This window comes from Thermobia domestica, chromosome 9, assembly GCF_964235325.1.
Source record: "Thermobia domestica chromosome 9, izTheDome1.hap1.1, whole genome shotgun sequence".
NCBI classification, from domain to species: domain Eukaryota; kingdom Metazoa; phylum Arthropoda; class Insecta; order Zygentoma; family Lepismatidae; genus Thermobia; species Thermobia domestica.
This window is the reverse complement of record NC_137462.1, coordinates 123078589-123099184: the sequence shown is the minus strand read 5'-3', so window position 1 is coordinate 123099184 and position 20596 is coordinate 123078589. Positions and strand designations below refer to the sequence as shown.

Genomic DNA, 20596 nt, shown 5'->3' with positions numbered 1-20596 from the left:
CAACTGAAAAATGTAGACAGAAGAAAAGTAGGCAACAAAGTGTTGAATACTGAAAAGTTGAAAAATTCGAAGAAAATATTCAAACGAGAAAAGAATAGGCGCAGGTAGTGCACGGTGGGAACACATTAGACGTTGCTTACAGCAGGCTGCAGAGGAAACAGTAAGTTACCATGAACACAAAACGGCTAAGAAACCGTGGGTTACAGAGCAGATGTTGCAGAAAATGAGGGAAAAGAACACGTGGAGACAGGTTGATACAGAAGAGGGCAGAAAGATGTACAGAAAGTTAAATAATGAATTACGGAGAGAAACAGAGCAAGGGAAAAGCTGTATAAAAGAAAATGCCAGGACATAAAAGAATTAGAAAGAGTTGGGAAATATGAGAAAATGTACAAGGAGGTGAAATCTATGGAATTTCGGAGGAAACAAGGGGATATTACGGTGGCAGTAGAAAATAAGAATGGGAAGGTAGTCAGCGAGAGAAATGAGGTCACAGGAAGCTGGAAAGAATACGTTGAAGACTTATACAAGAGTAGGAATAGACTGTGTAGCCTAAAGTTGAAGTAGAAAATGAAGTACGCAAGGATGATAAAGGATTTAGTATTCTTCGGGATGAGTTTGAAAAGACTATATCCGAAATTAGGAATGGAAAGGCAACCGGGATAGATAATATACCAAGCGAATTCATTAAAAATATGGGAAAGAAAGAATTGTTCCGACTATGCAATGAAATACATAAAACAAGAGAGTGGGGAAAAAATTGAACCCAAAGAGATGTGAGGATTATAGATCTATTTGGTCTAGGAATTAATTCGTGCGGGTGGACAAGAGATGGCGCAACGAACGGAGCGTCCCACAGTTCCGTGTATCCACACATGTGTTGCAAACCCCTGTCATCGCGTATCGTTCGTAGTATAGGGCAGTGGATTAAAGCGTCAACAACACCAGTTTGTAGTTAAGTGAACATTGCGCAATTTGTGCCTGATAAAGTGTTTTTGCGGGGTGTCCTGCTGCATTACTTTAACATGCAGAAAAGTGCGACTGAAAGTCATCGTATTTTGGTGGAAGTGTATGGTGACCATGCTCTAGCTGAGCGAACGTGTCAGAAGTGGTTTGCACGGTTTAGAAGTGGTGATTTCGGCTTGGCAGACCAAGAGCGAGCTGGACAGCCAAAAAAATTTCAAGACGAAGAATTGACAGCATTGCTCGAGCAGGATTCGTGTCAAACGCAGGAACAACTTGCAGCAGCATTAGGCATTGATCAAACAAGTCTCCAAACGCTTGAAAGCCATGGGAATGATTCAAAAGATGTCACATTGGGTTCCACATGAATTGAAAGACAGAGACGTTGAAAGACGAAAAACCATTTGCGAATTGCTGCTTCAACGACAGAGCAGAAAGGGGTTTCTGCATCGAATTATTACGGGTGATGAGAAGTGGATCCATTACGAGAACCCTAAACGAAAAAAGGCCTGGGTGAAACCAGGTGAACCAGGTCCATCACAACCAAAACGAGATATTCACTGTGCAAAGGTTATGCTGTGCATATGGTGGGATATGAAAGGTGTGGTGTACTATGAGCTGCTGCAACCGGGTGAAACTATGAATGGAGAACGTTATCGACGACAATTAATGCGTTTGAAGCAAGCTCTGGCCAGAACACGACCAGAATGGGAGAACAGACATGATAAACTTATTGTTCAACATGATAACGCTCGCCCACATGTCGCAAAACCGGTCAAAACCTATTTAGAAAATGTCGGATGGGAAGTTTTACCCCACCCGCCGTATTCACCAGACGTTGCTCCTTCGTACTACTACTTGTTCGATTGCATGAACAACGATTTGATTGTACAGCGGTTTACTTCTTCAGAAGATATCGAAACATGGGTCTCTGACTGGATCGCTTCCAAGGATGAGGACTCCTTTCGCCACGGAATCCGTACATTGCCTGACAGATGGGCGAAAGTGGTGGCTAGCGATGGACAATATTTTTCTTAAGGTATTTATGTATTTTGTGTTTGTACTACAGCTTCAATGTGTGCGTACCAACCGCACGAATTAATTCCTAGACCAAATATTAATCTCATATCTCATGCAGCTAAAATTTTGCTCCGAATACTGAACAGGAGGTTATGTGAAAGAACAAATAAAAAAGTTGAGGAGGAGCAGTTCGGGTTCAGAAGAGGTAAGAGAGATGCTATTGGATTATTAAGGGCGATTGGTGAAAGATTTATAGAAAAAGGGAAAGAGGTGTATGTTGTACTTATTGATCTAGAAAAGGCTTTTGAGCAAGTGAACTGGGAATTGTTGTTGGGAGTTCTAAAGAAGATAGGGCTGGAATGGAAAGATAGAAGACTGATAAGAAACTTATACATAAACCAACAAGTAAGTGTTAGGATAGGGGAAGAACTGACGGAAGAGAGTGCAATTGGAAGGGGAGTTCGACAAGGATGCTGCCTCTCGCCAACACTATTTAATGTCTATCTAGAAGAGACAGTGAAAAAGAGTTTACATGATGATGACGACATTTCGGTAGGAGGTAGAATGACTAGATGCATAAGACTTGCAGACAGTATGGTGCTTGTTGCAGAATCTGAAAAGAAAATCAATAAAATGTTAGAAAACCTGAGGATGGGCTTTGAAGAATATGGGATGAAAATAAATGTTAGAAAGACAAAATCCATGTTGATTGAAACGAAGCGGTCGGTGTCAAATATAAAAGTGGGAGGGGACAAAAAAGAACAAGTGAATAGTTTTCGATATCCGGGTAGTATTCTTAGTAATGACATGAAGTGCGAATGTGAAATAAAAACAAGGATAGGAAGGGCGAAAGAAGCTTTCAGGAGGAAGAAAAGTCTGTTTTGTGGGACCTTGAATAAAGAGTTGAGAAAAAGACTCATAAAATGCTTCGTGTGGAGTGTTGTACTGTATGGGGCCCAAACGTGGACATGACGTAAAAGTGATGAAAAATGACTGGAAGCCTTCGAAATGTGGGTGTGGAGCAGAATGGAAAGAATTAATTGGATCGAGCGGAAAACGAATGCGAGGGTGTTAGAAATGGTGGGGGAGAAAACATTTTAGATATTGTTAAGAAGAGAAAGAGAAACTGGTTGGGACATTGCCTAAGAAGAAATTGTATCATGAGGGACGTCCTAGAGGGTATGGTGGCAGGAAAGAGATGGAGGAGGCGAAGAAGACTACAATTAATGGATGATATAAAAACAGAAAGATCATACGTGAAGACGAAGATGTTAGCGGAGGACCGTGGATCATGGAAACTTCTCAGCTGCTGCAAATGACCTGACAGTAAGGGCAGAAAACGTATGATGATGATAATATAGAAACAAATGATTCAAATACAATATATTACACAATAATACGCTTTAAATAGCCATTATTATAAAGAGTATGAGCATATTTGTTTTATGCACTTTGTATGAACGCATGTGAACATCTCATTAATAAACAAATGGATGCGTTTTTTTTTTTGTTTTTTTTTTTTTTTGACAGTACTGTTAAGTGTATAAAAGTCATAACTGTGTATATGTCCCATTCAGTACTTTATATATTTCCCATGTGCCGCTTTCATTGCTGCCAACCTACTTGGCATGCTGAGTACGAGAGACTGGCACAAGGATACGTCTAACTCATGTAACCAAACTTGCACCACAGCTTCAATAAGCTCCATCCTTATTTGGAAGTACTTCCCTGAAAGCTTGCGGGACATGATATGTCATGAATTTTCAATAGGATTCATGTCTGGAGAGTTAGGTGGCCACTACAACCTTTGGATATGCATGTCTGAAAACCACTTAACCACAGCAGCTCTGTGACACGGAGCATTATCTTGAAATCCCCACACCATTATACTCTCACCAAACTTCTCTGTCGGTGATATACAGTCGCTATTAAGTTCTTCCCCACTTTTCATCCATAGTCGGACGCCACTGTCATTCCCAAGAACCCTAAACTTTTGTTTTCATAAGAGAAAATTACATGTTCCCATTCTTCAACACCCCACGCTTCGTACATGCTAAGAAAGTGTTTACTGGCTCTTACGTGATTTGCGTTAAATATCGGCTTCTTTCTAGGTGTTTTCTTCGGAATTCCTTGTTTCTTTAGCCGTCTAGCAAATTTCAGTAGCTTATACTAATACCAATATCATCGGACACAGTTTGAGCAATTTGTCGTGAAGATGTTCTGCTTGTCAAAGCTAGGGTCTTTATTTTTTAGTCTATCCGAGGGCTTGTTTTTCGTCTTCGGCCACATTTGTCTCTCAAAGAGGGCTTATTATACATTGTTTGCTTTCTAATAACTCTACCAACTATTATATGATGCAGTTCAAGTTGTTCGGCAATCTGACTCGCGAAATGCCACGATGGTACAACTCCAGTATCTTTTCTTGTTTACGAGGGGATGTGTCGTTCAGTATTTTACCCATTTTTAGTATGTAATCACACTAACTATTGGGGAACAATCACAAAGCACTAAATATCATATACAGATCATAAACAACTCTCAAGCACAAAAGATCACGTATGGAATAAATTTTCATTAACAGCGATCAGCAGATCACCATTCATTTGATTATACATGAGGCAGCCATTTGTATAGTGAATGTACTGCCACCTGTTGAGCAAAGAGCACACAAAATCCATGAGCAGTAATAAACAAAAACATATCAAAATACAATGGCTAACAATTGTACGATACGTTAACCCTCTTTAGAGATAAAAATTAATTGACAATTTTCTAAGGGAAATTAAAACATTGAGATTTTAGCAAGCGGTGCAGTTATTTTGTAACAGACTGTATATGATATCGACGATATCTTTCAAATATGAAGCACTACTTCATAAACAATATTAACTATTTTTAGAGTAAAAGAGGAATATTTTATATTTATTGATTCAAGATATAGGGTAAATATCATGGAGTACAAAGGTAGGTAGCTCTATTGTACTCGGAAATTTACAGTTGATTATCCAAGAAAAAAATACAGTCAATAGTAAAAAACCCGTTTCGAATTTGAGTCTCTAGAATCACATTCATACTGAGATCGCATATTTTAAGGAAAAATCAGCTTCAGTTCCTTAGTTCGTTGCGTATATATATATATATATATATATATATATATATATATATATATATATATATATATATGTGTGTGTGTGTGTGTGTGTGTGTGTAGTAAAATTGGCCTTAGCCAGGCAATATAGAAAAGACTCTCTCAACACACTTCACTCAAAATCTGTTGAAAGAATATTTTTTTCTACAGCGTGGGCCATAAGTCGTTTGACACTAGCAGTTATTCAATTCACAATTAACTTAGAGTAGCGTTATCTAACACGTAAACAAGACAATATGGTGTAGTTCATGACAATACATGATTTATGAATAACAGTCTTTCAGAAGTTAAAATGGCATTTTACTTCTAAATTTGATAAATTATCATCCAACAATATTAGTAATCATGTTCCTTTGTGCTTAAAACACGTAATTTGTGCCATGAAAATGAAGGACACTGAATACTTGATTTAGGTAACGTAACTAATGTGACTTTATGATACAACTTAAGATAATTTTAGTTTCGAAGTTGATAAATAATTGATTTCAAATGCATTTTTGTTAAGTGACTTGTGGTCCACCCTGTATTAAGCAGAAGTTACACACAAGAGTTGAATTTACACCAGCACCATTAAAAAATAAACAAAAAATTTAAGACAATAACACTGTTACTAATGGTGTAACAATCAAAAAATGGTGAGAAATTACGCTAATAAAACACATTTGAAGTGGTGCTTTTTACATTTTTATTTACTTTATTTGATATAATTAATACTGCAGTGTTACAAAGATTGTAATCATTATAAACTGAAAAATAATAACACAAAATAAATTAAGAAATCTACCAACAAATTAAATAAAAATTCTAAATCCATGCAAAACATGCGGGTGCAAAGAAAGAAAGTACAGAAGATAATTCCAACCAAATTCTAGTTAAGGTGCATGCAGACATTTTAACAGTACACAAGTATCTGACTTTTTTTCTTGATCCTAAGCTTTGTCAAATTACGTATTCCAAGTAAACTGTTAGGAGTATTACTACACGATTAGCATGCTCCAAGTTTATTTTCCTGTTCCCCATCAGAATCAAGACAGAACACAATGACCAGTCCGCAAACTAGATAATATATACATATTATCAATCAATCAATCGACTTTTTAGTAATGAATGATGCAATTACATTGCACCCATACGTGTTATGACATTAAGTGACAGAGCATAAGCATAAATATTCTATTTATATAGAACTTTAAAATCCTTGAAACTACCCATTTTGTACTGTAGCAAGGAAAAAATTGATTAGTATTTTCAACAACGAAGATACAGTTGATGTTGTTGATATAAAACGTTTTTTTCTTCTTTCTTTGAAGGAAAAAATGGAATCTGAGATGTCAGCATTAATAACTTTCATATTCAAGTTTCCATGCATTCTAACTGTAAGCCCGACTATTTTACAAAGTTTATAATGACCATATTTAACATCTTCCACACTTAAAGGCATGGACTGCTTATGTTTATGGATGCTGGAATACGGAATGTTCTTGATAATTAATGCAAAGATCACTATAAACATAGTATAAAATAGAATAATATAAAACACAAATAAAAACACGAACTACAGGATCACAATAATGGATTTTTTTTGAATGGCTGAGAACTTTTACTTGTGGTTAAGTACAATAATTACTAAAGGTGTGTTACGTTACTGTAATTAATAAATGCAACTACACCTACAAAATTAAGAGGGATGTATACAAAAACATATGTTAACTGAGAAGGGGCATATCAGACCAGATTGAATGTAATTGATGATGGAAAAGGAAATATATTAACCAGCTAATTCCGAAAAATTTAGCTAAATATAAACTATATTTCCGTTACATGCTAAGGACAATGAAAAACATGTGGCAGAAACTATGATTAAGGAATTATTTCCCTTCATCAGCAGGGAAAAATTAAAGCTCGACGAACTCCGGAGTGCTGATCTTGTTTCAATCAAACTCTCAAGGGGAACGGATCACTTTACTCAAGGATATTTACAGATTAATCTGCGTGATATGTCAAAGAAGGAGTTCCTGAGGAATGAACTGAGTCTATAATACCTCCTATACTTAAGAAACAGGGGGAAAAAACTATCTGTATGTGTATCCCTAAGCTACTATAAGTCCTTATCTAAATATGCTTAAACAGCGTTGTCCGCAGCAACCCATTTACATAATTTATTTTCTTAAAAACTTTGAAGTTCGGAGTGTGTAGGCCAATTTGAGTACGGTTTGGAACGATTTGAAAACCCTCTTTAAATCACACAAATATGTACTCAAAAAGATGTCCATATTTCCAAGTTAATGATAGAAATTTTACAGGAAAATACTCATCTTCGCATTGCTAGCAACTTTTCGTAAATGAATATCACCAACGGAGCTTCCAACATAAGGTCAACATCGAATCATACATCTCTCTTATTTCAATAGCAAGTGTCCCACTCACTATCGGCTCCACTGCTTTTCTCAATAACAACTTGGACTTGATAGTAAATGGGACACATTTTAATTTCTAAATACCTCTTGTACTTCAAAATTTTCAGTTCTCCTCTGAAGTTTTTGTCACGGAGAATAAAAACAAGACTGTTTTGTTTGAAGTTTAATGTCCCTTTCAAGCAACAAGGCTAAATGGGACATGAACCTACAGTTTAGGTGAGATCTGAATCACATGAGCTCCCACCCAGAATCAAACCTAGGTCTCCCGCGCTGAAGATGGGCACACTAAACCACATAAGAAACAAGAGGACATTTATTATATTTTTTAAAAAAGATTCACTGAGGAATAATAGTGGGAACACTGTACTGTGTAGTAGCTACAATTTTAATCGTCCTCGATGATTATGTTCATTGAAGAATAGAAAGGCCAATTTGCGTAGTCTTTTGTCTAGCAAGTGAGAGTTGCGACCTGACGATTGTGTTTCAGTTATACTAACACTCAATGTATTTTGTAATTACCTTTTTCACATTTGTTGTTTAACTAAACTTCTCTATCTTATGTGTTATTTCTTTATACAGAATAAACGAGTTTTCAAAATCCAATCTTCGCATTTCACTTTTGGATGCAAATAAAATTTCTAAATTATGGCACTGTGTTGTGTTTCTTTAAGTGCTTCGGAAGACCTGAAACGGAGTGTTCTTTCTTGCATGTTCTCCGAGTTATATTCTTTTCTAAAATTTGTTTTGGACATACCTACGCAGCGCTTCAATTTATTTAGTAATTATTACTTTATTTTTTTAACAATAGGATATAGTCCATATAGTGAATATAATTTGTTCAATGAAAATTCAACTTGGCAAAAAAAAAAAAAAAAAAAAAGTAACCGAACTCATTTTTAAACTATGTTGGTCTTTATACTTGTATTATCAAGTCATATAAATTTAATAAAGCGAACACAGTACATCCACTCAAGCTACTAATTCTTAATGAACGGGTATAGATGAATTTTCCTTTTTTCTACTCCTCAGGAGAACGTCGACCAAATGGTACCCTTATGCGAGAGGGTGGTTTAAATCATGTAGCCTTACTCCAGTAATGGACCTTAATGAATTAGATGTTAAACAAGCTTCTAATACCAACAAATGACTTAAATCTCATGTGGTATAAGATGTGCTAAGTGTACGATGCTATGAAAACTATTACGAAATATACTTTTTTTTATATACATACATATTTGGGATCGAAGGCGTTTGGTTTAAAGTGAACGTTTTGTTGAGGAAGCCGCACTCCCCCTGTATATATCTTCGTGCGAGGGCTCAGTCCACTCAGGACCCCCTGAATTTAATCTTTAGTTAGGAGGGATCTAATTGGTTAGTACTGAAATTTATAACGCATAGATTTTTGCGTTTGAAAAAAGATTATTTTACCAGTGGAGGGTCCAGCCATGAGAAATCCATTATACTTTTTTTTTGGGGGGGGGGGGGTCAACCCAGTTCTACACACACTAGAAAGTAAAATTCTTAACCTCCAAAAATTAAATGTTGCACATGTCACCGGTACGTTGATGACGTACAGATTCTTTATAGAGAAAAATCACAACTGGAGCTATTTATCAACGAACTCCGTACAACATATTCCTTACATTATTATCGCAACTAAAACAAAGATGAAACTAAACGTAAAAATCTACTAAAACGTTATTCTCCCAATTGTACTGCATGAATGTGAAAGTTGTCCCTATGGTTGAGAATTTTCAAAACAAGATTTTGATTGATATAGTTAAAGTAAACATATAGAGTAAGTTAAAACAATCCTGAGCTTTGCAATATATGCTTGACACTGAAAATAATACGGACTATCAAATCGAGATGTATATGACAGGCGGAATATGCACTTGCAATAATACCTAGTTAGGAAACCTGTGGGAAAAGACCCTTTGATACACCAAATACAAGATCAAGAGCAACAACAATCCTAGCTGAACTGGTTTGGTACAAAATCCAATAACAAGCTTCTGTTTTTGTGGCGATTTGCCTTTGGGTTCATACGAGTTACAGTACAAAAACGGATGAGGTTTCAATGTAAGCAGAGATATGTAGTCACTAAATGTACCTATGTTAAAATATTAGGAATTACAATGAAAGTGGAAAGTAAATAAATATATTTTTGATTGAAGACATTCATAATAAATAATGCAAGTCAAAAGTCCTAACATAGTAACTCAACTGAAAAGGGTTCCTATGCACTGAACTGGATTCCTATGCACTGAAAAAACTAACTTACAAACTTTGATGAACTATTGAAATATAAGCCGAAAACTTCCATAAATCTTATTAAGTTATACTAAACAAATCTCCTACATATCTCAAGGCAACACAAAAATTCATAAACACAACGTAAGAAGTAAATACTAATATAGTGAAGTAAGGAAACACACACACATCTTACAAACACAACGAAGAACGCCACACAAACAAGAACGTTATCATCAGACAAAGGAAAACCGAATCACGAACAATATATCGTTTAGGCAAAGAACCTTCCACATTCTACTATTTTTCAACCAGCTCAAAAATTAATACATAATAACTATAATGAAAGTACCCACGCTTGAACAAATTTTCCATTCGACTGTATATGATGTTTTAAGAGTGAATGTCCTTATTCGTTTCTTATATGGTAAACTAATTTCAATCAATATCTTAATTTGATCATTACGAATGTTCCTACTGTTTACTAGTGTGTACATTAACGTCCTTCTTCTGCAATAAAACTGCACTAGATCTACAGATTAACGTGAATTAGGATTACTCAAACTTCACGGTTTGCTTCACATACCTCTAATAGAAAATACAGTTTGATCAACATATCCAAAAACTAACGAAAAAGAGATGGATAGAGATATGCGTAGATGCTGATATTCGCGTGTGTACCTGCATCAAATATAGCTTTTCGCGGATGTATTCTTAGTTGCTGTGCGGACTAAGGATATTTGTCAAAAGACAAGTATTTTCGTGATCTTTCTTCTAAATACTAGATTTATTGTGTTTTATATTGCAATTTTGATTACTATTTGAGGGTATATAACCACCACAACAAAACTGTGTTTTGTTCACTTTTTTTCTTTCTTTGCGATCAAATTCTATAATAAATACGTGGTGCTAATGCGATTTTATACGATTTATGTGATGAATTTGTTTAAGGTACGGCTTATTCTTCGTTCAGAAGGATTTTGTTTTAACTGATATGGTAAGGTATTACAAACTTAACAACTTTCTTGTCAGAAGTCTGCCTTTTGAGAAGACCTTAAGTACGAAGTTTTCTATGTATTTTGTAATTTGTGTTTGCATGAATTTTAATCTATTTATTTAGTGTAACTGACTTACAGTAGTATAAGATTGAGTTTAATGTTCAGCTTTCAATAAGGAAAGGATTTCAATTGTTAGAAAACCTTCTTTTTAATCATAATAGCCATAGTTGTGGTTGCGGGTGTGATATTTTATATCCGCGCAGACCTCTGGAGCAGTTCTTTTAAGCGAATGAAAATTACATTTTGCCAGAACAGTTATTAGTAATTTCGAAAAATGTTAACGTTCTCTTATGTCTTCCTTTCAACAAACCAGAGAATATGAACTTGCATTATGATTATTACTTAAAAATTATTACTGATACAAAGATTAAATTACACTGTTAAGTAAAATTTTAAAATGCTACAAATTTTTCCATGCTAAAGATTTCCAAACTTCAATTTAACCCTAAAAATACGAAGTAGTAATAGACCTAGAAAGTGAATAACACAGCTAAACACCTAAATAAAGAGAAGGACTTTATTATTAACAGAAATTAAAATAAGAAAGTGTAAATGTTTTAAAGCAATAACGAAGTGTATCTACACTATAGCAACGGAAAAAGAAAGAATAAGTTGTCATGTTCAGAACAGATTCTTCAACTTCTATTTCACTGCAGAAGGCAGATCTGAAAATTAACTGCTTAAAGTTGAATTTTTAAAATACTGTATATCAATCAAAAGCTCATCACTTTTATGAGCAACAGCTCCCATATTTTCTAACTTATTATAAATGTTAATACGTTACATAAATGTTAACTAGGGCCTATATAAACGTTAACATGAATGAGAAAGTTATCTTGTAGTCAACTGGCTAACACGTGCGCTTTGTGTGCGTAGCGATGGCTTGTGTACACTCTATTGTGATACTTGTTTTGGATACAAACTCGAATAGCAGTTGGAATACCAATTTAAACAGTACCTATTGTCTCATACGTCCTCGGTGTTGAAAAAAGGAAGTTAAAACCAACCAATCCATCAATCAAATGAGAAAGAAAAAAGATTGGCCATTTGAATATCCTCTTACGACAAACTCCAAAGTTGACACGAAATTTCTCGGAGCCCTAGTAAAAATTTCGGTTAAATTCTGCTGTAACACATACTGAAATTATTAGCAAGAAAGCGCTGTTATTTTAAGCTTACATTCAAATCTTGTCCTTACCCTACATCTATACAAAGTGGAGTTCCAAACCTATATATGCTATGAATCGTTTAGTTTCTCGTTAACATTAACCAAATATTATAATCTCAATTAAATGTTGGCTTCTGGCAAGCCAACTGTGGTACCAAAGACCGGTAACGCACTTTTCGACAAGGAAATGCTAATCACAAGATTTTGTAGATACCGGAAACTATGTTGTAACTTGTAAGCAATATTTATCTCTGGTAATTCTTCAGAAAGTATGAAAATATGTTATAATTTTGGTAAGCACCCGAATGATTTTCATTCGCAGCAACAAGAAGTGGTCTTTTGCCAGAGTATTTTCAAGACAGTCTAGTACTATTGTTAAATAACTATAAGGACCAAGTTTAGTAACAAGAAAATTATTATTATCTAACACAGTTTCAATCGCATGCCAATACATTCATGCATGTCTTCCTTAAAAAGAAAAGAGCAAACACAAGAGAAAATAAGTTTACCTGTATTTCACTTTTAATGGCAGCCTGGATGCCACTTGAAATACTCTCTTGAGGAAAAGTTTGTTTCTGGTTTCCAGGACAAATTTCACACCGAGATTCTAGTAAATCATGAATTTGTTTCACTCCAAGTGAGACTTCTTCTAAGAGAGCACTCGCTTTAGGTATCGAAAACTGTTCTGCGTTAAGATGTGTAAAAGTAGCCTGAAACAGAAAAAAATATATATCCAAGTCAAGGGGACTCGTCATTTTTAGCAGGCTTCCTAATAGAAATCACAAGGAACACTGTAATTGTCTCACGACACACATTCAAATTAGTATAAGGACAAACGATATTTAAATATTTAAGATACTGAAACATTTTTAAGTATATCTACACATGAAATACATGAAGAAGGTTTTGTCAACTTTACTTTCATATGTATTACTACCATCCTACGCTGATGAGTGTCTCAATACTGCACTTTGTTTTTGAAAGGAAAATTGGCCTGTGAATAAAGATAACCAGAAAAAGCTTCATCATGGGTAGTTGGTATTAGAGCTCAAATATAGGATCTTCCTAATGGCAGGAGGTAAAATAATAACTGTACATGGGATAAACTGGCTACATTGACATTGTTCACTAAAGCAACGTTGACATAACAAAATCACCGTCTAATGATTGCTTGAATTCAGTATTTAAAGAATTTGAGTTGAGTTGATTTTGAGTTTAACGTCCCTTTCAGCAGCGAGGCTATATGAGACGACACCAATTTATTAACGTGGAATTCGAATCATATGAGCTCCAGCCGGGAATCGAACCCGGGTCTCCCACGCCAAAGGCGCGTACACTGACCGCTTTGCCACGAAGAAGCTCTTTTAAAGAATTTGATAAATTCAGTTATTTACATTGCAGGTAATCCTGAAATATATTACTTTTCCACTCTTAACTACCAACTCGTGTTGAATAAAAAGCGTTTTACTCTAACAGGGTGCAATTTAAGGAAAATAAAATAAATATAAATTAGTTTTGTGTACTTCGTATGTATTATAGGAGATTGAGTTAAGTTTAAGCAGCTATGCAAATAATTATCAAAATAACGGAAACGCCTTAACAAAACGCAACTCAACACACTATTACGGCGTTAGACCACCTTAGGCTGCAGTACAGCTTGTGTTCGTTGCGATACTGACACATATAACTTGTAAATCGTTACCAGAAGAATAGTAGACTATTCTTCATGCAATGCAGCACTCACTTGCATAAGTGATGACAAATCAGAAAATCTTCATCAGACTTGCCTTTCTAAAACTAACTATAAATATTCAATAATATTTGAGTCTTTGGACTAAGAGGACTAAACGATAAGGGGAGTCCTGAAGTTCAACTTGATGTTTCTCAAACCAACTCTCAACAGTCTCTGTGTATTGACACATTGTTGTTCTGGCAAACTGTCCTCGTAAGGTAACATCTGTGCCACAGGATGTATCTATCTGGTCACCTAAAATGTTATACATGCAATCGGTGGCAGTAGTAATTCGTCCTCTACGAGTAATAATAGGACCAATGGCATACCATGAAATTTTGTCAAATACTAGCACACACTCGCTACCATTACCGGTAGGAAGTCAGTCCGAAAAATATGCCTCTTCGGAGACTTGTCATACAGAAATCCAGCTTGTTATCTGAATCAATACGTCACTCTCTTCCAATCACTGGTAGTCTGCGTTTCATCTTTTCAGCGCCATCTTTTTCGTGCTGGCGGCGATCACAAATTCCGATATGGCAATCCGACTACAGATATTAAGATTATGCAGCTCTCGCCAAACTGTAATTATAGAAACTGGCCTTTCCAGATGCTGATTGAGTTTTCCAATTAGTTATACCGCATTAGCTCTACGGCTCTTAATCTCAATCCTCTTCAGCGATTGGCGACACTTCTCACCTACGCCTAGTTTCCGTCCATTCCTCTTCTCTCATGCTGCCTTGCCACGATTTCTGGGTATCTTGGACATATACAGTATGCCTAGCACACTGATAGTCTTCGATGTACTTGTCTCAGACAACTGCACACCCACAATTTGTCCTTTTTGAAAATCGGAAGAGGTCTCCCAACGTATGGTCTATATTACTTACACGAATTCGTACCACATCCTCTTGCGTACTACTCAGTATCACCTAACAGTACTAACACAACACGGTTGGTATATTTTGTATTCCTAACTCATAAAAATTATGTGTTGCAGGAAATGGTGATTCTATTATACTGATAGCTATATAATTACCATCACGTAACTAAGTAATAGTAATGAATACTCTTGGTACATTCTTAACTCATTTCATCCTATGACTGAAAAAAACATGGTTAATTTTAAAAACAACTATATGAATTACTACGTGTTGGCAAGTAGGTAAGTCATCGATATACGTTTTCATCACCCCTGATGTACGATCATTTGAATTAATTGGAATTATATAGTTACCGATAGATGCTATACAGTATATATATTTTAAAAGTATAATCTCAGCTTTGTGTTCCCAAACCGGTTTAGAATCTCATTCTTACGGTATTTCGGCCTTCTCTGTTGTCATGTAGTCGTTCCTGTAAAATTTACGATGTAATGTCAGTGCTTTTTACATTTTGTTGAGTATCTCCTAGTCCTGTACAAGAAAAATAGCCTCAAGTGTTCCCAAAATGCGCATTACGCCAATTCAACACTTATAAACATTGTAATTACTAATTTCCATGAACTTAATGCAGTTTTCTAGTCAACGTAAGTGACAAGTTTAAAAGTTAAGTATTACTCCAGTAAAACGTGAATAAATATACAACACAATTTAAGAAGAATCCACAGGAAACAAGGAAATAACCATTAATACTTAATTTTACACACAAAATTAATGGTAAGTGACTTTGACTTTATTTGTAAAATCAGTTCACAAACTTAAGTGACAAATTAAATGCAATTCCAATAAAAAGTTAATAGATCTACATTACACCTTAGCAACAATTCAGAAGAAACATAAAGAAATAACTGGTGCCACTAAAATATTTAATTTTACATAGAGAATTAGTGATAAGTGATTTCAACTTTATTTATAAAAACAGTTCACAAAAAGCTGCTTGAGTTCATGGAACTGAGTTATTACAATATTCGTAAATGTTGAATTGACATAGTGTGGTTTTCGGAATAGTTAGGGCTATTTTTCTTTTACAAGACCAGAAAACTCGAAAACTACGCATGAGAATTTACCCTCAAGCACGTTGCTTGCTCGTCTCTCGATGTGACCTATCGACTGATATGTCTTTGGACAATACTATATTTATAGCAAGAATTAAAGTTTTAAGAGAAAATTTTGGGTTTCTACTTTGTACTGTTGTCTTCCTAGTATCATAAGGAAAAGCTTGATGAGGATTACTTGAGTAACAATTTCGTCTTAATAGGTGGCGTGGTTGTCGTACAGCATCAATTTTTAGATTGACAAAATAATTAGTTTTTTTCTCGATTCTCTCATAAACTACGCATCAAGTTTTATAATCAAGTATATCATTTTGCTCGGCTGAATAAGGTCTATCGACTAGCGTATGTCTCATCTTCGAAAAAAGTTTTTCTCCTGACTGACATATGTCTCATTTTTGAACAAAGTTTTTTTTTCTCTTGACTGACATGTCTCATCTTTGAACAAAATTGTTCTCTTGATTGACATATGTCTCATCTTCGAACAGTTTTTCTCTTGACTGACGTTTCATCTTTGAACAAAGCTGTTATCTTGACTGACATATCTTCGAACATTTTTTTCTCTTGAATGACATACTTCTCATCTTTGAACAAAGTTGTTCTCTTGAGAATCAATCTATTCTAAGTGATCAAGCATGTGCCGCTCGATCATCTCCAAAAAAAATCTAATTTTTTCATGAATGTTTATATATATCAGGGTACTTCAAAACCACAATTAATTATATTTTAAAACATCTCGCAGCGACGCAGCTTCTGCAGCCATTTTGCGTTTTCTCGATTTCGGGCGTTTACGTTGTTTTGAAAATCTCGGCATGCATTTGTCCTAGCAAATTGAAAATTGCTGGGCGTGTCCAACTTGTCCGGAGCTAAAACTTTGTCCTCTTAACATTTTTTGCGTAAAACCACTTGAAGGGGTGAAATCAGGGCCTACAGTAGCAACATTTTTGGACACTGAAGACATGTTTGGGAAGAGGAAGCAATTGACGTAGAGGTCTGAATTTTTGTGTGCATGTAGTTCGGGGTCATAAGTTTATACTCAAAAATTTGCAGATCTGTAGCTGTTCCCAAAGACCTGAAAAAATATCGTAAAGTTGGGCAATTATGCAAATTTAGTATATTTCACTGTCCAATATCTCCAATGGGCCTGGATAAAAATATCTAAAATTTTGGGAATAGTTACTCCTTTAGCATACCATGACACACAACAAAGCGTGTTTTGTGTTTTAGAGCAGAAGGAGGTCAAAGTATTAAGGAATGACGTCATACTTTAGGTGGTGTTTTCTTCACAAATTCAACTGGAAATTCGTTATTGTAAAATAAAATAAAATAGGATGAATGGCTAGTCCAGTTAAGGCTCTCAGTCTCGTTTCTTTCTTTTAGTTGTGACTCACTGTCTTATCACCCAGAGCAGCACTAGTGAAGAATGCCGCTATCAAGAGAAGGCGAGAAAAGTCAAAATGCATGCTTGGCACAAAAAAAAAAAAAAAAAAAAAAAAAAAAAAAATCCGTAAGTACTCATTGCTCTTGCTATTTGCTATTGCAATGATATTCAATTCTGTTTATTGTTGTTTTAACTGTCAACTGTCAATTTTTCTTTTTCCTTGATCACTTGGTATGGATTGACCCTTGACTGACATATGTCTCATCTTTGAGCAAAGTTTTTTCTCTTTTTCTCATCTTTCAAACGCATTATTATATTTCATTATAAAAATTGTGACATTAAGTATCAAGGACAATTGACTGCACAGGACTTTAGCGTCCCTTTCAGCGCGAAAGCTACGTGGGACGTGGACATATAGTTTAATGTGGAATCTGGACCACATGAGCTCCCACCGGGAATCTAACCCGGGACGCCCTCGCCCAAGACGCGTACGCTAACCATATAGCCACGAAGAAGATGACTTGAAAGACAATTCTTAGTAGTTTACGGCTTAAAGTCTAAAATTCTGGATTATAACTACTTTCAAAAATGCTCTACCTCTAGAATTTCATTGGCATGTGCTTCGGCGCTGGTTGCGTCTTCCTTTGTACCGTCACCATGTACTTTTGCTGTATCTCTCTCGGTAATAATCTTCTCCATCCTTTGCAGAGATGAAGACACATCTTTCAAAATATTAACTGCTTCAGGCTTAAGTATATACTTTGAAGTAAGACGAATATCCTCCAAAGATAACGACTTCTGAAATGAAAACATGCACTGTATTAAAAAATAATTACGATAAAAATACGCATATAAATAAATAAGTAAAAGGTCTTCCTATAAGATTTGATGTTAAAGGCCCACGAAAACTTAATGCATTCCAAATGAAAGGTAGTTAATATGTCAGAGCATTTGTAGAGGTAAGTGATTTATGATTTGCATGTGTCCTCTAGGCTTACTTTAATCAGATTTTTAAAACGAAGAAAGTGTATATCTATAGAGATACAAAAATTTCAGGCGCCAGATCGCCATAGCGATTGAAAATACGAGTTTCACGCCTAGCTCTTTTGACATCAGTATTCTCAAATTTTACCTGCCACTTTGATGCGCTGGTTTCCAGAACTGGTGCCTAAGTCAATAGTAATTCTTGCGAGTCCTGGTGTCTGAATCCACTTAATATTAGATTCTTACACTGTTTACTATAGGGGGACACTGGTGACCATGGTTATTTATCCATGATACTATGATGCTCGTTTGAAAATTACTTAAAATCATGAATTTTACATTACAGATTTAATCAAATTCTTCCGTAACATAATAACTACCCTGTATTATAATGTAATAGTTAACACAAATATTTTCGAAAGCGGCTCCTGCTTTTTTTGTCAGTTACACTACGAAAGATACACGCAGACGTCGGAAACTCACATTCTTATTTGCCTTTTTTTAACACTGCATATTGTATCACGAGTCAATTAGATAATCCATACATTGATATGACCAAGAGGAATACTGATATTAGAATAAAGATACAAGAGGCCATAAGAACCAAGATTCTGCAGTTTCTGACTTATCAAAACATGATATCAAGGCAATCAAAATCATTCGCAAATCCATATCACCAACCGAAAGAAACTTTTCCGAGTCGTTATTATACTAGAACTAAAAAATATTAAATTTGGACGATGTAATCTTGATAAAAACTGGAACTGTGTCATTAATAGTTTCATTCAAAATTTGAGTTTCATTGATGTTATTTCAATTTAGAAATTCTTTTTCCTCGTTTATGCTCAAAGGTCTTAGATAGGAACAATTTGTTAACGTATCGAAATTGGCAACTCTTAAGATTTTTCAACTTTTATTCTAAATAATCTTAAGTATAGTTCAGTTATATTCTGTGAAGTGCTTTGTAAGTATTTTAATGTACATTTTCTGTTTGTGTTTAATACGTGCACGTTCGTGTGAGTAGCAAGAACAGGTTCAGTTGGCTGGGTTCTTTTTAATAGAATGATCCATGATACAGTACAATGTTAAAGACAAATAAGAATATGAGTTCTTCGACCTCTCCGTTCATTTTTCATAGTGTAAATAACAAAAAGAGCAGCTGTGAGCTCTCGAAATTATTTCATCATGTTCAATATTATACGTATCTTAAGACAGGTTAGTCAGTGCGTCATGTTAACTTCTGTCAGACGCGATTTTTCTAACATTTTAATTCTTCCGTAATTTAGATCAGTGGTTCTCAACCTTTTTTTGACTGAGGACACATTTTACTAAACGTCCAAGACATCGCGACAAAATTGTTTGATATTTTTAATAATAATAATAATAATAATAATAATAATAATATCTATTATAATAGTGAAACCTATTGATTTTTATAACAACTCCGCATAGTACTGAGCATTATTGCTACCGCTGGAGGTATTGACTGGTACAGTCTGTCTCGATTTTAACTAATTATTATTAAATTCTTCATGATTTTTAACTTCTAAAATTTCGCGACACACCTTAGGGGACTGAGTGATACACTAGCGTGCCGAGACATATCTGTTGAGAACTAATGGTTTAGATCATTGATCTGCTACATTATCTACATAAAGAAAAAAAATAATAACTGGTGTTCCTAACACCATTTGTTGCTACTAAATCGGCCAAATTTGTGCAAAATTTGGAACTAATGAGCTTTCAATTACGGAAAAAAGTCCTTCATTGATTCATTACATTTACAGATTAATCAACTCAGCTAATGCCCATAGGGTTAAAGGAGTACCACTTTCTACCTGAAGTTACATTTTAGCAATGTTTACGAGAAGCTGGAAGTTCACTATAACATGATAGTGTTTGACACCATTCAGGTCGAAAAACAAAAATTAAAAGTTTAACAGGTTTGTCCCACATATTCTCCCTAATTCTTATTCTAAACAGCAATTAACGAATTTTTAAACGAAAATTTGACTAAGTCCAAACATCAGCCAACCACCATACACCATATGAATGTTATACATGTCAAAATCTTTAAATGAAATCTGAAGGGTAGTTGTCATTACATTAAGATTACACATCAATTCTCCTGAGAGGTGACAAGATTTGTTTCGTTTCACTACTTATTACGAATGTACGTTGCTTCACTTTATTTCCATTAGGAATAACAATTTTCATGGGGCGCTAACAAAAGTAAACAATGCAGTTGAACTCAGAATACAAATTCCAGGAGCTGGGTTCATACTCGGATTCAGTCTCGTTACTTTTATAAATTGAAAATACTACAAAATGTCTAAAATATTGCTTAAGCAACCAACCTTATACCAACGAAGACATTTGAAAATAAACATTTCATATTCTATAAAACCATATTCTTCTCACTTCACTATCTATGTAGCGAAAAATCCATTTCAAACGCCTGAAGAAATAACCCATGCAA

The 20596-nt window shown here is 35.0% G+C and overlaps 1 protein-coding gene across 3 annotated transcripts in view; it reads right to left on the bottom strand.

The window, feature by feature from the left end:
- The window catches only part of LOC145694987 (uncharacterized), an 85738-nt gene that overhangs the window by 48450 nt on the left and 16692 nt on the right, over positions 1 to 20596 (bottom strand). Inside the window, exons 4-6 of one of the 3 annotated variants that reach the window (XM_081771820.1) lie at positions 17731 to 17931; positions 12537 to 12737; positions 5806 to 6187 (exon numbers count right to left, since the gene is read on the bottom strand). In XM_081771820.1, the coding sequence (XP_081627946.1) occupies positions 6071 to 6187; positions 12537 to 12737; positions 17731 to 17931 (519 nt within the window). In that variant the 3' untranslated portion in view covers positions 5806 to 6070. Of the gene's footprint in view, positions 1 to 5805; positions 6595 to 12536; positions 12738 to 17730; positions 17932 to 20596 lie in introns of those variants that run through there. The other 2 variants (XM_081771821.1, XM_081771819.1) reach the window with 2 other exon arrangements.